The 16,891-nt window shown below is 41.4% G+C and overlaps 2 protein-coding genes across 6 annotated transcripts in view; one reads left to right on the forward strand and one right to left on the reverse strand.

Moving 5' to 3' along the window:
* LOC5507562 (unconventional myosin-XVIIIa-like) overlaps positions 1-8,407 on the forward strand; it is a 42,572-nt gene extending 34,165 nt beyond the window's left edge. For 4 of the 5 annotated variants that reach the window (XM_048727189.1, XM_048727187.1, XM_048727188.1 and 1 more), the window contains 11 exons: positions 137-238; positions 845-955; positions 1,316-1,375; positions 1,747-2,052; positions 2,381-2,497; positions 2,683-2,847; positions 3,890-3,946; positions 5,211-5,308; positions 5,836-5,923; positions 6,287-6,532; positions 6,986-8,407. In XM_048727189.1, the coding sequence (XP_048583146.1) occupies positions 137-238; positions 845-955; positions 1,316-1,375; positions 1,747-2,052; positions 2,381-2,497; positions 2,683-2,847; positions 3,890-3,946; positions 5,211-5,308; positions 5,836-5,923; positions 6,287-6,532; positions 6,986-7,252 (1,617 nt within the window). In that variant the 3' untranslated portion in view covers positions 7,253-8,407. Of the gene's footprint in view, positions 1-136; positions 239-844; positions 956-1,315; positions 1,376-1,746; positions 2,053-2,380; positions 2,498-2,682; positions 2,848-3,889; positions 3,947-4,870; positions 5,309-5,835; positions 5,924-6,286; positions 6,533-6,985 lie in introns of those variants that run through there. The other variant, XM_048727191.1, reaches the window with a different exon arrangement.
* Positions 8,408-9,224: 817 nt separating this feature from the next.
* On the reverse strand, positions 9,225-16,847 carry LOC116614805 (IQ motif and ankyrin repeat domain-containing protein 1). Its single transcript, XM_032376248.2, has 14 exons — positions 16,346-16,847; positions 15,741-15,887; positions 15,288-15,452; positions 14,905-15,159; positions 14,226-14,288; positions 13,830-13,969; positions 13,561-13,615; positions 13,023-13,118; positions 12,700-12,774; positions 12,455-12,497; positions 12,153-12,252; positions 11,438-11,572; positions 10,660-10,788; positions 9,225-10,212 (listed from the first exon to the last, which is right to left on the reverse strand). The coding sequence occupies exons 1-14, from the start codon at positions 16,547-16,549 to the stop codon at positions 10,035-10,037; spliced, it is 1,785 nt and encodes a 594-aa protein (XP_032232139.2). The 5' UTR covers positions 16,550-16,847; the 3' UTR covers positions 9,225-10,034.
* Between the last annotated feature and the right edge of the window lie 44 nt (positions 16,848-16,891).

Raw genomic sequence — 16,891 nt, forward strand, 5'->3', positions numbered from 1 at the left:
TTTTATGTCACTGCATATTTACAATATATACATGGGGTACGGTAATTTAAGTTCGTTGTGTTGTGACTTCAGCCTTGTTGCCTAGGCATATTATTAGAGCTTGCCCACCTTAATCTTGTTCATTATCTTGTCGCAGGCCGTTGCTCTGAAGCGCCAGATCCGCGAGCTCGAACAGAAGGTACAAGACCAGGAGGAGGAGTTGGACGAACAGGCAGGGCAGATCCAGATACTGGAACAGGTACGTGTTAGACCCAGTAGTATAGAAATAAGGATAGGTGTGTGTTAGACCCAGTAGTATAGAAATAAGGATAGGTGTGTGTTAGACCCAGTAGTATAGAAATAAGGATAGGTGTGTGTTAGACCCAGTAGTATAGAAATAAGGATAGGTGTGTGTTAGACCCAGAAGGGTAGACCCAGAAACAAGAATAGGTGTGTTATACCCAGAAGGGTAGATACGGAAACAAGAATAGGTGTGTTATACCCAGAAGGGTAGATACAGAAACAAGAATAGGTGTGTTATACCCAAAAGGGTAGACCCAGAAACAAGAATAGGTGTGTTATACCCAGAAGGGTAGACCCAGAAACAAGAATAGGTGTGTTATACCCAGAAGGGTAGATACAGAAACAAGAATATGTACTAAGTACGTTTGACCTTTTCTCGCTTTTGTTTTAAACCTTTTCCAAAACTATCAATCCATAACGATATTGATGAGTAATACAGAAGTTGAGTTGTTTTGTTCACTTGGTGATACCAAACTTTGTACCCTTGAATGGCTGCGTATTGACTAACACACCGCTTTCCCTTGAATGGCTGGCTCTAATGCCTTGACTTACCCGTTTTCAGACGAAGTTGCGCCTGGAGATGGCTGGCGAGCGTGACAAGCAGTTGATCAGTAAGGAGCTTGAGGCCAAGGAAGAGGAACTCGAGGAAGTACGCTATAGCATGCAGAAAAAGGTGAGGCGCTATCGATAGCCGAAGTGTCAGGCCCGTTTATCCTTCCCTATGAAGTACATAAGGTGAACCAAAAAAAGAAGGCCTGATACAAATACTGTGAAATATTCAGGTTCGGGATCCTATTATTGGCTGAAAAGTAAAAGTAGTTGAAAAGCGACGCTCTGGACGTATGGATGCTTTGAAAGCTGCCGTGGTATTACGGACACGAGTCCTTATATTACGGTCATGAGTCGTATTTATTAATTTATTAGACAGAACAGAAGGTTGTCCATGTAGAAGACAAATCCTTTTAACTTTTACGCCACACGTGCGTGTTAGAGACGTATGGGTTGGGTATTGATTGTATTGTTGTGTCATCAGATCAAGCAGTTAGAGGCACAGCTAGAGGAGGAATACCAAGAGAAGACCTCAGCCATCAAGGTGAGTGCTAATAGCTGCTAATCACCGCCAGGCATTCAGTCTCTTGCATTCGTTGCCCAAATATTAGTTTCGCGAAAATTTCTGTTATGCAAGACATACGACAGCTCGAGATCTGAACATACTTGTTTTGTCTTGGTATAGCGTGTAGAATTGACCGACCTTAATCGACCATCTAAATCAATCAATGACGTTCATGTTTTTACTGTCACAGCACGAAAAAGTATTGGTTAATGGCGTGTCACTTTTAAAAACCGATGTAACTTAGCTGTGACTTATTACCTTTTTGTCGCAACATGATGCATGAATGAAACCTCCTTTTAGAGGTTTGCTATTTAAAATGTCCCGATGGTCATATGTACCTCACCCTTTAGGCCAAGCGTGACATCGAGCGGCGTATCGAGGAATTGCGTGACCAATTCGCGCGTGGTGACGCAGAGACTGAGCGGAGGTTGCGCCGCGAGCTGAAGCGAACAAAAGCACTATTGCGTGACGCACAGACCGTGATTGACACCCAGGAGCAAAAGCTCAAAGACAGGAATCAAATGAAGGCGCTCAAGGACAGACTCGAGGACCTGGAGCTTGAGGCCCACAACGCCAATAAGTCCAAGAAGAAGGTGGAGGTGGAGCTAGCAGAGGTTCAGGCCCAGTTGGATCTAACCACAAAGGGAAAGATTGAGGTATGACCTGATACCTGGATATCTGAAAAACATAGATCTTATTTTCCATAGAGAGAGGGGTGGGAGTAGGGTGGGGATGGGCTTGCTGGAGGATTTAGCGGCTCTTCTGCGGTAGTGACCTTTGGGAGCGCCCACAAAGTACGCTGGATCCTCGAGCATGGGGGGATGATGGGTAGAGCTTTTGTACATCGAAGGGCAAAAATCTATCCACTGAGGTAGGAATTAGGTATGATTCTAAAGTGTTATCGCTAAAGCTTTACACTCATTGTAAGAACAAATATTTTGCTCCTTTTGTATCCCTACAACTTATTATTTTGGATTTTTAAAGTTTGAGAATAAATACTTCGCCGTGATGAAAGAAAACACAGAGCTACAAAGCCGTGTGGACGAAGACGAGGAAGACATTGAGAATTTGGAGACCAAGAACAGGCAACTTCTAAAAGAGGTTAGGGCAAATATATAACTCATTATTTGCATTAATAATCTTCATCATCGTCAACAACATCATCATCACCATATCTAAGTCATCGTCATAAAAACCACCATCAGCGAGATTAACCTGTCCATCATCCTTATTATGAACATACCAGCAACTTCTAACATCTTCTAACTCGTAATCGTCCCTTGCAGTTGTCGTTGTCGAAGGACATGCTTCGTGAGCACCAGCATCAGCTACAAGACCTGACCATAGAGAAGGAAGAGCTGGAGGCGAAAGTGATGCACATGGCGTCACGTCTAGCTTACCTGGAAGAGTCCACGGTGGATAAGACTAAGCTCAGTACCATGGACAGCAAGGTAACCCACCCTACAATGCACCTACCAGCCCCACCCTACCTACACCTACACCTACCACCCTCACCCTACCCTACAATACATCTACTAACCCCACCCTACCCTATAATACACCTACCAACCCCACCCTACCCTAAAATACACCTACCAACCCAACCCTACCCTATAATACACCTACCAACCCAACCCTACCCTATAATGCACCTACCAACCCCACCCTACCCTATAATACACCTACCAGCCCCACCCTACCCTATAATACACCTACCAACCCCACCCTACCCTATAATGCACCTACCAACCCTACCCTACCCTATAATACACCTACCAACCCAACCCTACCCTATAATGCACCTACCAACCCCACCCTACCCTATAATACACCTACCAACCCAACCCTACCCCTACATACACTTACCAACCCCGCCCTACCCTATAATACACCTACCAACCCAACCCTACCCCTACCTACACTTACCAACCCCGCCCTACCCTATAATACACCTACCAACCCAACCCTACCCCTACCTCTACTTACCAACCCCGCCCTACCCTATAATACTCCTACCAACCCAACCCTACCCCTACCTACACTTACCAACCCCGCCCTACCCTATAATACACCTACCAACCCAACCCTACCCCTACCTACACTTACTAGCCCCGCCCTACCCCTACACTTACCAAACTTGCCCAAGCGCTACCTACACTTACCAAACCCGCCCTACCCTACCCCCATGAACCTAACCCTACTCACCCCTCCCAATCCTGCCTTACCCACTCCCCGCCTACCAACCCTACCCCATCACCCTACATCAAATCATTACTTTCCCTCTCTCCCCTACGTGGACTCACTTTTCCCTGCCCCGCTCTTATTCGATTGGGCCATGCATCCGTTTCACATACCGGAAACTCTTATGTTATGTTCGCATGATCTCTTGTCTATATTTCTCTTCTCGAAAGTTCTCTTTTTTTCTCTTTCTTTCTCTCAGGCACGATATATTTTTTTCTCAACTTTAAGTAGTTCCCATTGTTTTATATCTAGATGAAAGAACTCGAGACGAAACTGGACTTCGAAGGATCCTTCAAGAAACGGCAAGATGTAAGAAGCATCAGCAAGACTTCTTTACAAAAGAGTGTCGATCAACAGCACCTTTATTATTGTTTACAATTGACAATACATTGGTTTATTTGCATGAAAACTTCAAAATGTCCAGTTAAGATTAAAGTTGCTTAAACTAGCCGATAGAAATGAATTATTTCGGTGTGTCGGTATTGTGCTGGTGGGAGTGTAAAATGGTGACGTGATTGGTCTTTTTTAAACTCGAAGAGCTCATCGGGTGTGGACGCAATCTAAGGGGTAATTTTTGGTTCGAGTGGAGCGACGGTTGACGTTATCTGATCTTGTCTTAAGACGCAAGTAGCGCATTATCTGATCTTGTCTTAAGACGCAAGTGACGCATCATCTGATCTTGTCTTAAGACGCAAGTAGCGCATTATCTGATCTTGTCTTAAGACGCAAGTAACGCATTATCTGATCTTGTCTTAAGATGCAAGTAACGCATTATCTGATCTTGTCTTAAGACGCAAGTAACGCATCATCTGATCTTGTCTTAAGACGCAAGTAACGCATTATCTGATCTTGTCTTAAGACGCAAGTGACGCATTATCTGATCTTGTCTTAAGACGCAAGTAACGCATTATCTGATCTTGTCTTAAGACGCAAGTAACGCATTATCTGATCTTGTCTTAAGACGCAAGTAACGCATTATCTGATCTTGTCTTAAGATGCAAGTAACGCATTATCTGATCTTGTCTTAAGACGCAAGTGACGCATTATCTGATCTTGTCTTAAGACGCAAGTAACGCATTATCTGATCTTGTCTTAAGACGCAAGTAACGCATTATCTGATCTTGTCTTAAGACGCAAGTAACGCAATATCTCATTTTGTCCTAAGATGCAAGTAACGCATTATCTGATCTTGTCTTAAGGCGCAAGTAACGCAATATCTCATTTTGTCCTAAGATGCAAGTGACGCATTATCTGATCTTGTCTTAAGACGCAAGTATCGCATTATCTGATCTTGTCTTAAGACGCAAGTAACGCATTATCTGATCTTGTCTTAAGACGCAAGTAACGCATCATCTGATCTTGTCTTAAGACGCAAGTAACGCATTATCTGATCTTGTCTTAAGACGCAAGTGACGCATTATCTGATCTTGTCTTAAGACGCAAGTAACGCATTATCTGATCTTGTCTTAAGACGCAAGTAACGCAATATCTCATTTTGTCCTAAGATGCAAGTAACGCATTACCTGATCTTGTCTTTAGATGCAAGTAACGCATTATCTGATGTTGTTTTTAGATGCAAGTGACGCGGTTAAAGGAGCAAGTTCAGAGATTGCAAGACGAACGAGATGATGGTCAGCTACGAGAAACCAAACTTCAGCAAGAAAATACGAGGTAGTTACTCTGGTACTAGGTACAAAACCCAACACATTACAAAACATGACTAAGGCTAGATATGTAAGAAGGTGATGAGGACCAGCTTACGAGAAACCGAACGACAGCAAAAAAATAACAGTGGGTTACCGTAGTGGTTACACACTTAGGACACCTTGAAAAAAACACACACACACAACACAAAACTAAGCTAGATCTAGAGCGTAAAAGAAAAAAGGGAAGCCGTCCAGTTACAGAGATACTAGGCTATTAGCGCTATGCAAGGCGAGTATTTATGAGAAGGGAAGCCGTCCAGTTACATAGATACTAGGCTATTAGCGCTATGCAAGGCGAGTATTTATGAGAAGGGAAGCCGTCCAGTTACAGAGATACTAGGCTATTAGCGCTATGCAAGGCGAGTATCTATGAGAGAGGGATGAACCGGCAAGCACGACACTACGCAAGTCTCTGTTTTGTTATAGCGTCACAAGTGTGAATGTATGTGCGTATTGTTTGACAAATCAGGACTGAGTTATGCTGTCTTGTAGATACGAGCGCCAGATGCGTGAGATGCGTGAAGAGATGAGCGCCTTGGAGAAACGCGAGGAGGACATGAGGAAGAGAAAATCGGAAGTGGTGAGTAAAAAACCTTGTTATCGCTAAAATCACCATAAGGTTCACAATTATAAACAACATGACCGTCTTTACCAGGGTAATCACCAGCATCGTCATTTTGAACATTTCTGTCATCGTCAACAGTATCGGCATAATTATTACAACTCATGCCTCGTCATCACCTTCTTCCGGCAAATGTGGAATTATCTGTTGGCAAATTTGGAATCATCTGTGGGCAAATGTGGGATCATCTGTCGGCAAATGTGGAATCATCTGTCGGCAAATGTGGAATCATCTGTGTTCTATCCTTCCACAACAAGAATTGAACGATATGGAAATGCTAAAGTCCAAATCCCGTAACTTGTTTTCTTCGCGTGTTTCTAGGAGGGTGAGATTGAGAACCTGGAAGCCCAGTTATCCCTGTCCAAACAAGAGCTCAACCTGAGTAAAAAACGCGTGGCGGAGCTTCAGCGAGCCTTAGAAGACGACATGCTCGACTCAGATGGCATCGACGACTCCGACCTCAGCGATGGCGACCTCGATATAACGCTAGAAACAGCCTCCCGCGGTCCGTCTGAGCCGCGCTCATACCGGTCACTGGAGGACTTGGACGACGATAGTGATCTGCAGGTGAATTCCAGAGACGCGCAACTATTTTATGTGTAAATTCATCTCTACTGCTAATAATAGTTATCTCTTCTAATTATAATTCAATTAATATATATTACATGAGCGTGAATAACCGCGAATAATTAGGGAAAGGAACTAATTAAGCGGACAATTGAATTATTCGCACGAAAATTTAATAAGTATGTTCGCTAGGAGAAGTATATGTGCATATGACCAAGTTTGGGAGACAAGAAGGACAATAACCTGTTCATGTATGAAATGTATACGACATGACTCAAGTCACACTAGTGGTCTATCATCAATGCTGCATTCTGATTGGCTGACCTACTTATGGCTATAAGTTAAACGTTGTCAGTGCAAATGGCATCTAAAACCAGTCGCTGTTTCTAGTTGTAATTATCCCTAGGAATAAACAGGTTGGGCTTGCTAAAATATGTGTTATTTACTCCGTAGAACAAACTCAAAAGCCGCCTGACAGACCTCGCGGACGGTCGCGACGAACGAAGCAGCGGACTAGATAGTCCGCGATCACTTAACTCACCGGACAGCGTGACTAGCCCTGATGGCACGCGCGACGAAGGCAAGCCGAAAAAAAGCGCCGCAAAGAAAGAACACAGCCGAAGCCGTGAAGAGAGACGGAAAAAAAGCATCGAAAAACGCAAAAGCCAGGAGAAAATGAATCGAAGGGCCAAGCCCGCTCCTGGGTCATTTGATATTTAGACATTTTAAAATTATTAATTCAAAGTTATTAATCCAAGGAGCTGGGTCAGATGAAATATCGGCCGTGATATAGTAAGGCACAAGGTAATGACTCGGGTTTCCTGTGGGGCCGGGGTTATCCACCTATTCTAAATAAGTCTTCACTGTGAGAAACCGTACGAACCTGTGCGCTGCGTTGTGGGTAATGACACAAAATCTTGGTCTATAGAAACCCGTGCTGGCGCTGATATGGTAAGAGGTTTTCAAACTGTAGTCTTTTTATTGCATTTAGCTCCTCATTTGTGAAATACCTATGAGGCAGCGAGGATATCACGGTGGCTCGCGATGCAGCCGTTTGTAGCAGGCGTGTGTATTTTTTAGCTCGAGTCAGAGCAGGGTTAAAATGAACTTGGGTGTCTAGTGGAGTGTGATAAAAAGCTGTTTTCCCAGTGTTTGGTTACTTGTTTAAAATTATCTTCAAATGTCGTGAACGTGGACGGTATTTTCACTATCAAGGCGATCCCTTTAGACCGGATGCAGTAGTGTCCAAATCCGAACCGTGTCGGAAAAGGGCTTCGAAATATTCAGCTGGCACAGACTTATTCCTTTTATTCCAATCTAACGCAGTTTAATTTTTACTTGTAATAAAAGGAAGCGATAGCAGACAGCAAGGTCCACCAACAGCACAACCTTTGTTACATCTATAAAAACGTGTTTTGGGAGAAGAGAGGACAGGAAACGCAATTGAATCACTTCAAACGCATTTCGCGTAAAGCAAATCCGTTATTTTCCTATCCGGAATTCTTCGTCTTTTTGTGCGTTTCGGAAATGCGTTTTTCCCGCGTGTTCATTGTTAACCAACATTTGAAAACTCCCATCTTCAAATTTGTATCCAAGTCCTGACATTGGTAATTGAATTTAAAAACAAAAGAAAAATCCCACCTTCCTGTTATGTATTATTCACACGCCTGAGCTAGTCTCGAATAATGCGAAATCTAAGTAATAATAGGGAACGGTATTTCGAATTAATAGTATAGAGATGGTATTTTTGTACAATTTCGTCTTTTAACTAGAATTGATCACAATTCATTGAAATATGCATGCCACTTGTTAAATTGAACTCGATGTAAATTTATGTGGTATTTAAACAAGTTGATAAAAATATCTAAAAATTAATGCGTTGTTTGTCACGTCGGTTTCGTGTGGTTTTTCCACTGGTGCAAAGTTTAGTATTCAAGTTAGTACAAAAGAGCAGGAGGTTCGGCAAGGGGTGAGGTTTATTGAACAGTTTAACTGGCCCGTAGGTAGGGATTTTGACGTTCATGTTCATCCCGTGGATGAGGTTTATTGAACAGTTAAACTGGCCCGTAGGTAGGGATGTTGACGTTCATGTTCATCCCGTGGGTGAAGTTTATTTAACTTATCATTTCCCAGGGTAGGGATCTATTGATCCTGCCGTACGCCCTTGGCAGAGGATATTTGATCAAAATAATATAGCCCGGGGTAAGAATATTTCCCAAGATTGGCTCCAAAATTTGGCCCAAGGGTAGGGAATTTGACTAAAAAAATGTTAAATCCTCACGCCTTGTCGCAAACCCCCCCACCGGTTCAACATTGATAGGTGCATGAAGCACTGATCAACCAAAAAGCAAAGTTGCTCCTCTAGTTCTCGGCAAGACAATGTTTGAAATACAAAAAAACTGCAGTGGCGGATCACCATTTGCTTGCCGCCGAAAAAGGAGAATCACAAAATTCCACGGCTATCTAGCACCAGGGGGGGTGGCCTAGGGGTAACGTGCCCTCCCCCCTTTTAGCAGCCAAAAATAAAGTTATTGTATGAGACATTACCTAAAATACAGGGAAAAATGCCTTGAAAGTCCTTTTCGGGCCCCCTCCTTTAAAATCTTGGCCACGCCGCCGAGCACCATTAATAGTATCTTCTAAAACTAGACGAGTCATTTCACGGGACACATCACAAGTCAAGATATATTACTTTACCATTTTCTTAATGAAAGGACAATTCGACTTGGCTCTTAGCCTGCACACTGATACAACATTATACATTACAGTTTCATAGGTACGCCATTAGATAATTTACATAATGAATTTTGGCTGTAAAACCATGTTGAAAATATTACGCAAAACCCTATAAAACATAACTATTGTAAGAAAATATCCCATTCACATAAATACAAATTTGAATCCAGATACTCGGTTTGGTGGTGGAGGAAATAGTTTAAACTATCAAGGGTAAAAATAGTTACAGTTAACTAAAAAGTACCACTGAAGGGAGACAAATCACTTCGGGTTAGCGGATTCTGGTCCCATTTACGAGAAAATGAATCAAAAACGTTCGTTGGCGGATATCATCCTTGATCTTGTAGGGCTTCCAGTAACCAGTGTTCGTTTGTTCATAAATGCACCAGTCACACAACCAACCCTAGTAAACCCACCAAGACATGCCCTCGTTTGCTTATTCTTCTTTTAGCACGTTCTGCGGGCTTTTTATTCTAGGATTCCATGTAGGCCTCGGTTTACGATAGACATTCCACGTACTACCCTTGTTTCCCAGAAAGATACAGAATATGTTTACATACCTTCGAAACATTTTGTGAGTAAATATTAGAGTTTCTGGCACCGCCAAATAGGACGTTTTTTAGATAATGGGGATCTTGGGGTAATTGAGAGCAAAAGTAAGACTTTGCCATTTGGGATTTTGTTTGCTCGTTTCACTGGTGTTTGAGAGGGGCAACTATATTCTGGTAATGAAGGTTATATCGTTACTATGCTATCTGATGGCTCACTAGAAGTCTGGCAGCGACGGAATGATAATTCGGATAGGGTATGTCTGCTCCATCAGTTTTTCTGGTGGATTCCACTGTTTTGTGATGATAACCAACATAAAGTTCTCGATCCTCGCCCCGAGAAAGGCTGTCTTGCTGTATTGTTCACCGTCATCTGGCTTGACCAACTTCAAAAACCTGAAAGAAAAGTAAATTCAAAAATAGCGAATTCAACAACCTTAAAGAACGGCTATTTTAAAAAAACCGGAAAGGACAACGAATTTAGAAACCTGAAAGAATAGAGATAAAAAAAACTCTGAAACAACAGCGTTTTCGAAAACCTGAAAAAATAGCAATACCCTAAAATAATTGCATTTTCAAAAATATGAAATCTTTCCCCTTATTTCGAGAAAAACGCATTTCGATGGTTGCGACAACAGGTTTTGTCTATCTTGTAGCTATGTACCCGGAATTTTTCTTTTCCGCATTTGGCAAATGATATCGTGCTATTAAGGCTTGTTTTGCATGGTAAAATCTAGACAAAGGGATCACAGCTGTGCCCTAAGAACTTTACATTGAAAGCTGGTTAGGAAACACTTAACTGCTTCACATGGACAAATAGAGAAAACGTCTTGGAACACTTACATATTATCTTTAAAAATCCCTTTGTCCATTATCGACGGCAACAGTCCTTTCTGCACGTCGTCAAACTTCATGACCATGGTATCAAACATGTCCACTTCCATCATGTCTAGAACGAAGGGCTTGCCAAACCTGTAACGACAAGGAAATCAACACACGGGACAGCAAGGCATGCTCCATACATTAGCACACATTACATAAGCGCCGCAAAGTAATCCCTCCCCTTCCCCCCTAAATTAAAAATGCTGTGACACTCTAGCCGTTCAGTACACGGCAAGCAGTACAGGTAAGCTGCGTATGGCAGTAAAAGTTACGTCATTACCACAGGGTACCCTAAACTTACCGGATAGCAGTCATGTCACCACAGGGTACCCAGCACTTACAGGATAACACACATGTCATCACAGGGTACCCAGCACTTACCGAATAGCACGAATGTCACCACAGGGTACCCAGCACTTTCCGGATAGCACGCATGTCACCACAGGGTACCAAGCACTTACCGAATAGCACGCATGTCACCACAGGGTACCCAGCACTTTCCGGGTAGCACGTATGTCACCACAGGGACCCAGCACTTACCGGATAGCACATATGCCACCACAGGGTACCCAGCACTTTCCGGGTAGCACGTATGTCATCACAGGGAGCCAGCACTTACCGGATAGCACGCATGTCACCACAGGGTACCCAGCACTCACCGGATAGCACGCATGTCACCACAGGGTACCCAGCACTTACCGGATAACATACATGTCATCACAGGGTACCCAGCACTTACCGGATAGCACCCAAAAGAGCTAGCCTGATCACCTCGGGCTCCACTTGGGTGGGGTTCAGGGCATTAATGTAATTAGTGTCTCGATAGCGAAGAAACATGGCCGCTTGCCCAGAGGGGTCAATCAACAGAGGCCACCTGTAATCAGAACAATGTATTAATAATCAAAACAATGTATTAATAATCAAAACAATGTATTTATTACCAGACACAATGTATTAATAATCAGAACAATGTATTTATTACCAGACACAATGTATTAATAATCAAAACAATGTATTTATTACCAGACACAATGTTTTTTAGAGGCCAGAACAATAAATTGATAAGCAACCAGCATGTATTTATAAGCATTTAAAAGCAAAAACCCTATTTTGTATCAAGTTCAGTTAAAGTTTATTATATATATGAGGAGATATTGTACAGGAACCACTAATCCGCAAATAGGATGAGCCGTTCTAGGCGGGCCAGACGTTATTTTGTATTATTTAGAGTTTACAATAAAATTTGTTTTAGAGAGTCACAAATGAAAAAAAAAAAAAACAAATGATATATATTGTAAACTAATACAAAAATAAAATAATGTCTGGCGTATAGTATCTTTTAAAACAATGCATTCAAAAGGTAACTCAATGCATTTTCAAGCAAACATAATGTATATCTACAAGCAAGCACATTGTCTCTGTTTGTAAAAACATGTTTAGGCTTAATACAATACCTGCCACCTGCTGCAATCTTTCCACCAACGTCTCTAAACAAGACATCGTCAAGGTCTCGTATCATGACTTTAATACCTTGTAAATTCTCCTCACTTTCACCTAAGAGAGATATGCAATGAGATATCATATTACACCACGATCACCAATACAACCCAAAAGAGGGTTTTTTTTATCCAATGGTCCCTTTTTTTGCAGGGACAAATGCTTGCAGAATGCCAGCACTAAGGAGTGATAAGAATGAGACAATTTATTATAAGCACATCAAAAACTGTCAGTAGTATCTGTTGTAGTAAGTGTTTACCTTTTTTGTCTTGTTTTATCTGTTCACGTAGTTTTAGTTTAGCCTATGTGACAATGAAATAAAGATATCAATAAAAACAAAAATTTTGGAATGTTTTTTTAAAGAACTGTATATGTGGAAGTACTCAAATTTAATAGAGATTTTACAAACCAGTATTTTTTGAGAAAATAATTTGTGGTGCTTTCCAGAACTTTCGTTGCATGCTCTGAGCCTGTGCATGTGCACTGCACAAGGGAGAGTTGTACCTTGGAAAGCTTTTCTTTAGATGCCTCAGCTTTTTTCTTCACCAACTCAAGTACAGCTTCTGCATCATGGATAGCCTAAAAAACATACTACAAGAAATAAGATTGCATCGTAACATTAACTTGAAATGACCAAAAATGCCAGAAATAGTATTGCAGTATACACAAGATACAAGTGACATGAGATTATCATACAAAAAATATTTGATTATCTTGTATAATTACTGTATAAGACACATTTGGAGTTACACACCTCATGTTTCAGTTTTTCAATATTGCTACAGTATAATGTCTAAAATGGTAAGACAGGAAAATCTTAGACTTGCCTGGATGGTAATCTCTTTCTTGTCCAACTTTCCCTCCTCCATGCAGGAGTCATGTTCAAATATCCTCTTGTTCAACTCACAATATGCTCTGGTCAGCTGCAAACAAGACAAAAAAAGTAAGCGATTGAAAAATCAATATTTATCTTTTAGAAATTGGTGAGGTGTAAAAAGGGTTTAGATGAAGGTGGAAATTTTAAACAGCCAGACCCTCTGCCATACACAAGATCTGGGCCAACAACAACAGCATGTAACCAGGTGAATAAGTGTAATCAATGAGAGACAAGATGTCCAACTCAATGTCTTCATCTGAGGAACCTAGCAATTTAGGCTCACAACAAGGTTTTGAGAATCTCTGAAAAAAATCTCAAGCTATCCTGACCTTGGCTACATTAATTCACTGTGATGGCAGATACCTACTTAAACATGTCTACTGGAATTGTCCTTTCTCATGTTTTTTTAGGCACTGGCTATCTGGATGATTACTCATAACAGTGAATCAAGTATTTAGAAACTGATTAATGTGAATGTTTTTGACAACCTCTTTCTGACAAGCATCATTGTACTTTTCAGCTTCTTTGATTTCATCTTCAAGTCTGAAGGGGAAGGAAGAGAGGAGGCTTATTAACAAATCCAATAAAATCAGATTAAAAAAAACTTTAGATTTAGAAAATGAATTGAAACATTCATATAAATGCACAAAAATATCAAATAGAATAGAACATGCAAAAATTTAAAACAAATGCATTTTAGCGTTATGGAACACATAAATGACAAGATCAAGACCACTGATCAGCCAATCAGAATGACCTGTTAGTTTCCAGTTTTTGGCGTTTGGACTCCTCCTCTAGTTTTCTCTCCCTGTCTGTGTTGACCTTATCCAAGAGTGCATCTGTTCTTGCCAAATCCCAACTTGTCAAGATTTGCTCAACAGCTGGAATGGATGCAACCTTGAAATAGTGCCATGTAAAGTAAGTAAATTTCACATTTATACCAGATCTACTTGATCTCTGTTAAAATCCTCCTTTCAATATGACATTATTTAGACACCATGGACATGTAAGCATTAGTGAAGGAAAATGATCCCAAACAGAAAACTTCATTCTTGTGGTTTTCTTGGAGGTCACCAAGGTCAGGTGTGCAATATATGATTTGACTTGTTAAAATAATTAATGGTCTGGAACATAAAAATGGTTTGGTGAGTACCTGTGTTGCATTTGTGCCATCGTCAGCAACAAGTCTTGGGTCACCTCCATTTTCCAGGAGTGTCTAAGTATCAAGGAAACATTAAGAGTAGTCAGTCTTTTTGGAATTTCATAAAATGTGAAAAAAACTTATGTTTCATCAGCCAACCATGGGTGATGTTTATTGTGTTTGAATACAGTGAGCAGTTTTGGCTGGTGTAAAAGACTTAGCAAAAATACTAATGCCAGTTTTTGTTTAGTACTTAATTAACAATTATACCTATTATTATTGGCCCATGGTTCGAAAAAAAATCAAATGATCAAAATTATAGAGAATGGAATGTGACCAATCTCAAAGAGCCTTTAATAATGCACTAGTCAATTAAAACCTCGGCCCCCAACCTGCAGAACATAGTGGGAGGGTAACAGGGACATGGCCCTGGAAGTACACTTTCATACAGCTACATTTCTCCAGGGGGCTGGGAGAAAATAAAAAAATTGTAATTCAGCACAAATGTTACATTCTCAGCTATGTCCTGGGGGTCAGGGGGCCAGGGTCAGGTCAATTGACTAGTTTATAACAATAAAGGAGCAAGTACAGGTAGGTCTTGTGAGAGTTAGAGAAAGTAGGACTCTCATCAACTCTCAAGTCCAGTCAATTGGGGCTTAACAGAACATGAAAAGAGTATTGAGTAGTTCACCTGGACTGCTTGTAAATGACCAGCAAATGCAGCTCGCCATATTGGAGTCCTGTGATACTTTCCTCTGGAGTTAATTTCAGCTCCTTTATTGATCAACATTAGTATGGTATCACTGTGCCCTCCACTTGCAGCCTCAGATAGGGGTGTGTTGTTGTTTGCATCCTCACAGTCAACAAGTGCCAGTTGATGCCGCACTGTTAGTGACTCACGAGCAACATCAGATAAATCAGCCCTTTTTTGGTCATCAGTATAGGTCTGTGTGGGAACACAGGGAACAAAACAGATAGTCTGATAAATGATTTGCCAATGCAAGTACGATGGGTATTGTACAACTGAACTTTACATTGTATTTGTAGGTAACAACTTTGACCAGACACACAAACCTCTTCAAGAACAGCTAAGATCTCATCATTATCCCCATCAAAGGCGGCTTCTAAAATCCTCGCTCTACGCTTTGCTTCTTCTTTGCGGCGTTTTCTTTCTTCCTCCTCTTTTTGTCTTTCTTTTTCAGCCTGCTCACGCTCCATCTGAACAATCTTCAGCCATGCCTGAGAGTGTAAGCACAGCATCAAATAAAAATAAATGAATTTGGGAAGGCAATTACTGTCCGTGCAGCTGGGAAAGCATATATAACATGGTCACGTCGAAGGCATAGACAGATGCCTCAGGCAGCTGCCATACAATGCATGCCTACTAACTAAACCCACATTGGAACCAGTGGTGAAAGGCACAGGCACAAAAAAGCACCATAGTGCTGTTCTGGAGTGTTTTTAGAGAGCTGCTTGGCATGCTAGGTGCTACTGTATGGTTTTAAAATTAACACAATGCCCAGAGACCTCTTTCTGAAGTTTCTCCATCATTTCTTCATAATTTTGCTTTTCATCTTTGAGCTTTTCCAACTGTTTTTTGGCCAGATGTCTTCTAATGTACTTCTGAATGGTCCTTGCTGAGTCATCTTGTTTTGTCCAGACAAGGGTCATAGGCTGCAAATAGAAATCATTAAGTATGGGGAAACTTGCTTTTATCTAACAATGGAAAGAGGACGAGTAAAGCAAAAACAGTGGAAAGATAAAAACTCATGGGCTAAATAACTGATAAAACAAAAATCAAATGACAAGATTACAGATCAAATCACAACTCTTCAAAAGAAAATCATGCACTGTTTCAGGTAAGGTTTTATCAGCATTCTCATAATATATTGGGAATGGCTCAGGACTTATAAAAAAAAGCATTGCCTCTATGGCTATGGAGTTCCAGATTCCTTATTAAATATAAAGTTAAGTTCGATGTCATAGGGTGATTTGATACCCTCACGCAGAATCCATAAGTAAAAAGTAAGCTATAAGTACCTCAGTCAGATGCCATGGAAACATAGAATACAACAATTCCAGCTAAGCGCTTACACGCAGGAATTCACGCAAAAACACTGCAACCTAGTTACCTGGGGTGATGTAGCTGCTTTCGCCTTTCCCTTGATTCCTGCTGCAGTAGGCTTTTTACTCGCGACTCCTTTCCCCGTGGGCCCCGCTTCAGTTGCCGTCTTGGAAGTCGTGGGTTTTCTTGTTGTAGTGGCGGGTTTACTAGCTATTTTCGTGGTCCCTCGAGCGGTAGACTTGGCTACAGGGGTGCTTTTCTTTGGAGGCATTATAAAACTGTAAGTCTGTGCAGGGAACGATGTTTGTATTTCTGTTTCAAGAGAAGTTTACGTTGTGAATTTCTGTCCAAGTTCGGGACGGCTTTGCCGCCATTTTGAAACGCTGTTGTGTGCTGAGAAGGTATGGGATCGCTTTGCCACAGGGTTCACAAGCGCCCGGGGGTGGAAATGGTACTTTCGGTATGAAGTTCAGGGGAAAACGTTCACGAACAAAACATGCGCAATGTTCGCAGTTTCTTCTTTACATTTAAAAAAAAATCTTTGATTTAGCCCTTTTGGAAATCGCGTTGGTGAATGTCTAAAAAGGACTCTAACAAGCAGTTGTTAGTGAAA

This window comes from Nematostella vectensis, chromosome 4 (genome assembly GCF_932526225.1).
Source record: "Nematostella vectensis chromosome 4, jaNemVect1.1, whole genome shotgun sequence".
Classification (NCBI taxonomy): domain Eukaryota; kingdom Metazoa; phylum Cnidaria; class Anthozoa; order Actiniaria; family Edwardsiidae; genus Nematostella; species Nematostella vectensis.

Excerpts from the sequence above, each read along its gene's own strand:
- LOC116614805 (XM_032376248.2), bottom strand. The coding sequence starts at position 16,549 with ATGCCTCCAAAGAAAAGCACCCCTGTAGCCAAGTCTACCGCTCGAGGG. Across the intron at positions 15,453-15,740 it reads TGGAGAAACTTCAGAAAGAG|GCATGGCTGAAGATTGTTCA; the intron begins GTCTCTGGGCAT and ends TTACACTCTCAG. Across the intron at positions 12,253-12,454 it reads GATAAAACAAGACAAAAAAG|GTGAAAGTGAGGAGAATTTA; the intron begins GTAAACACTTAC and ends TATCTCTCTTAG.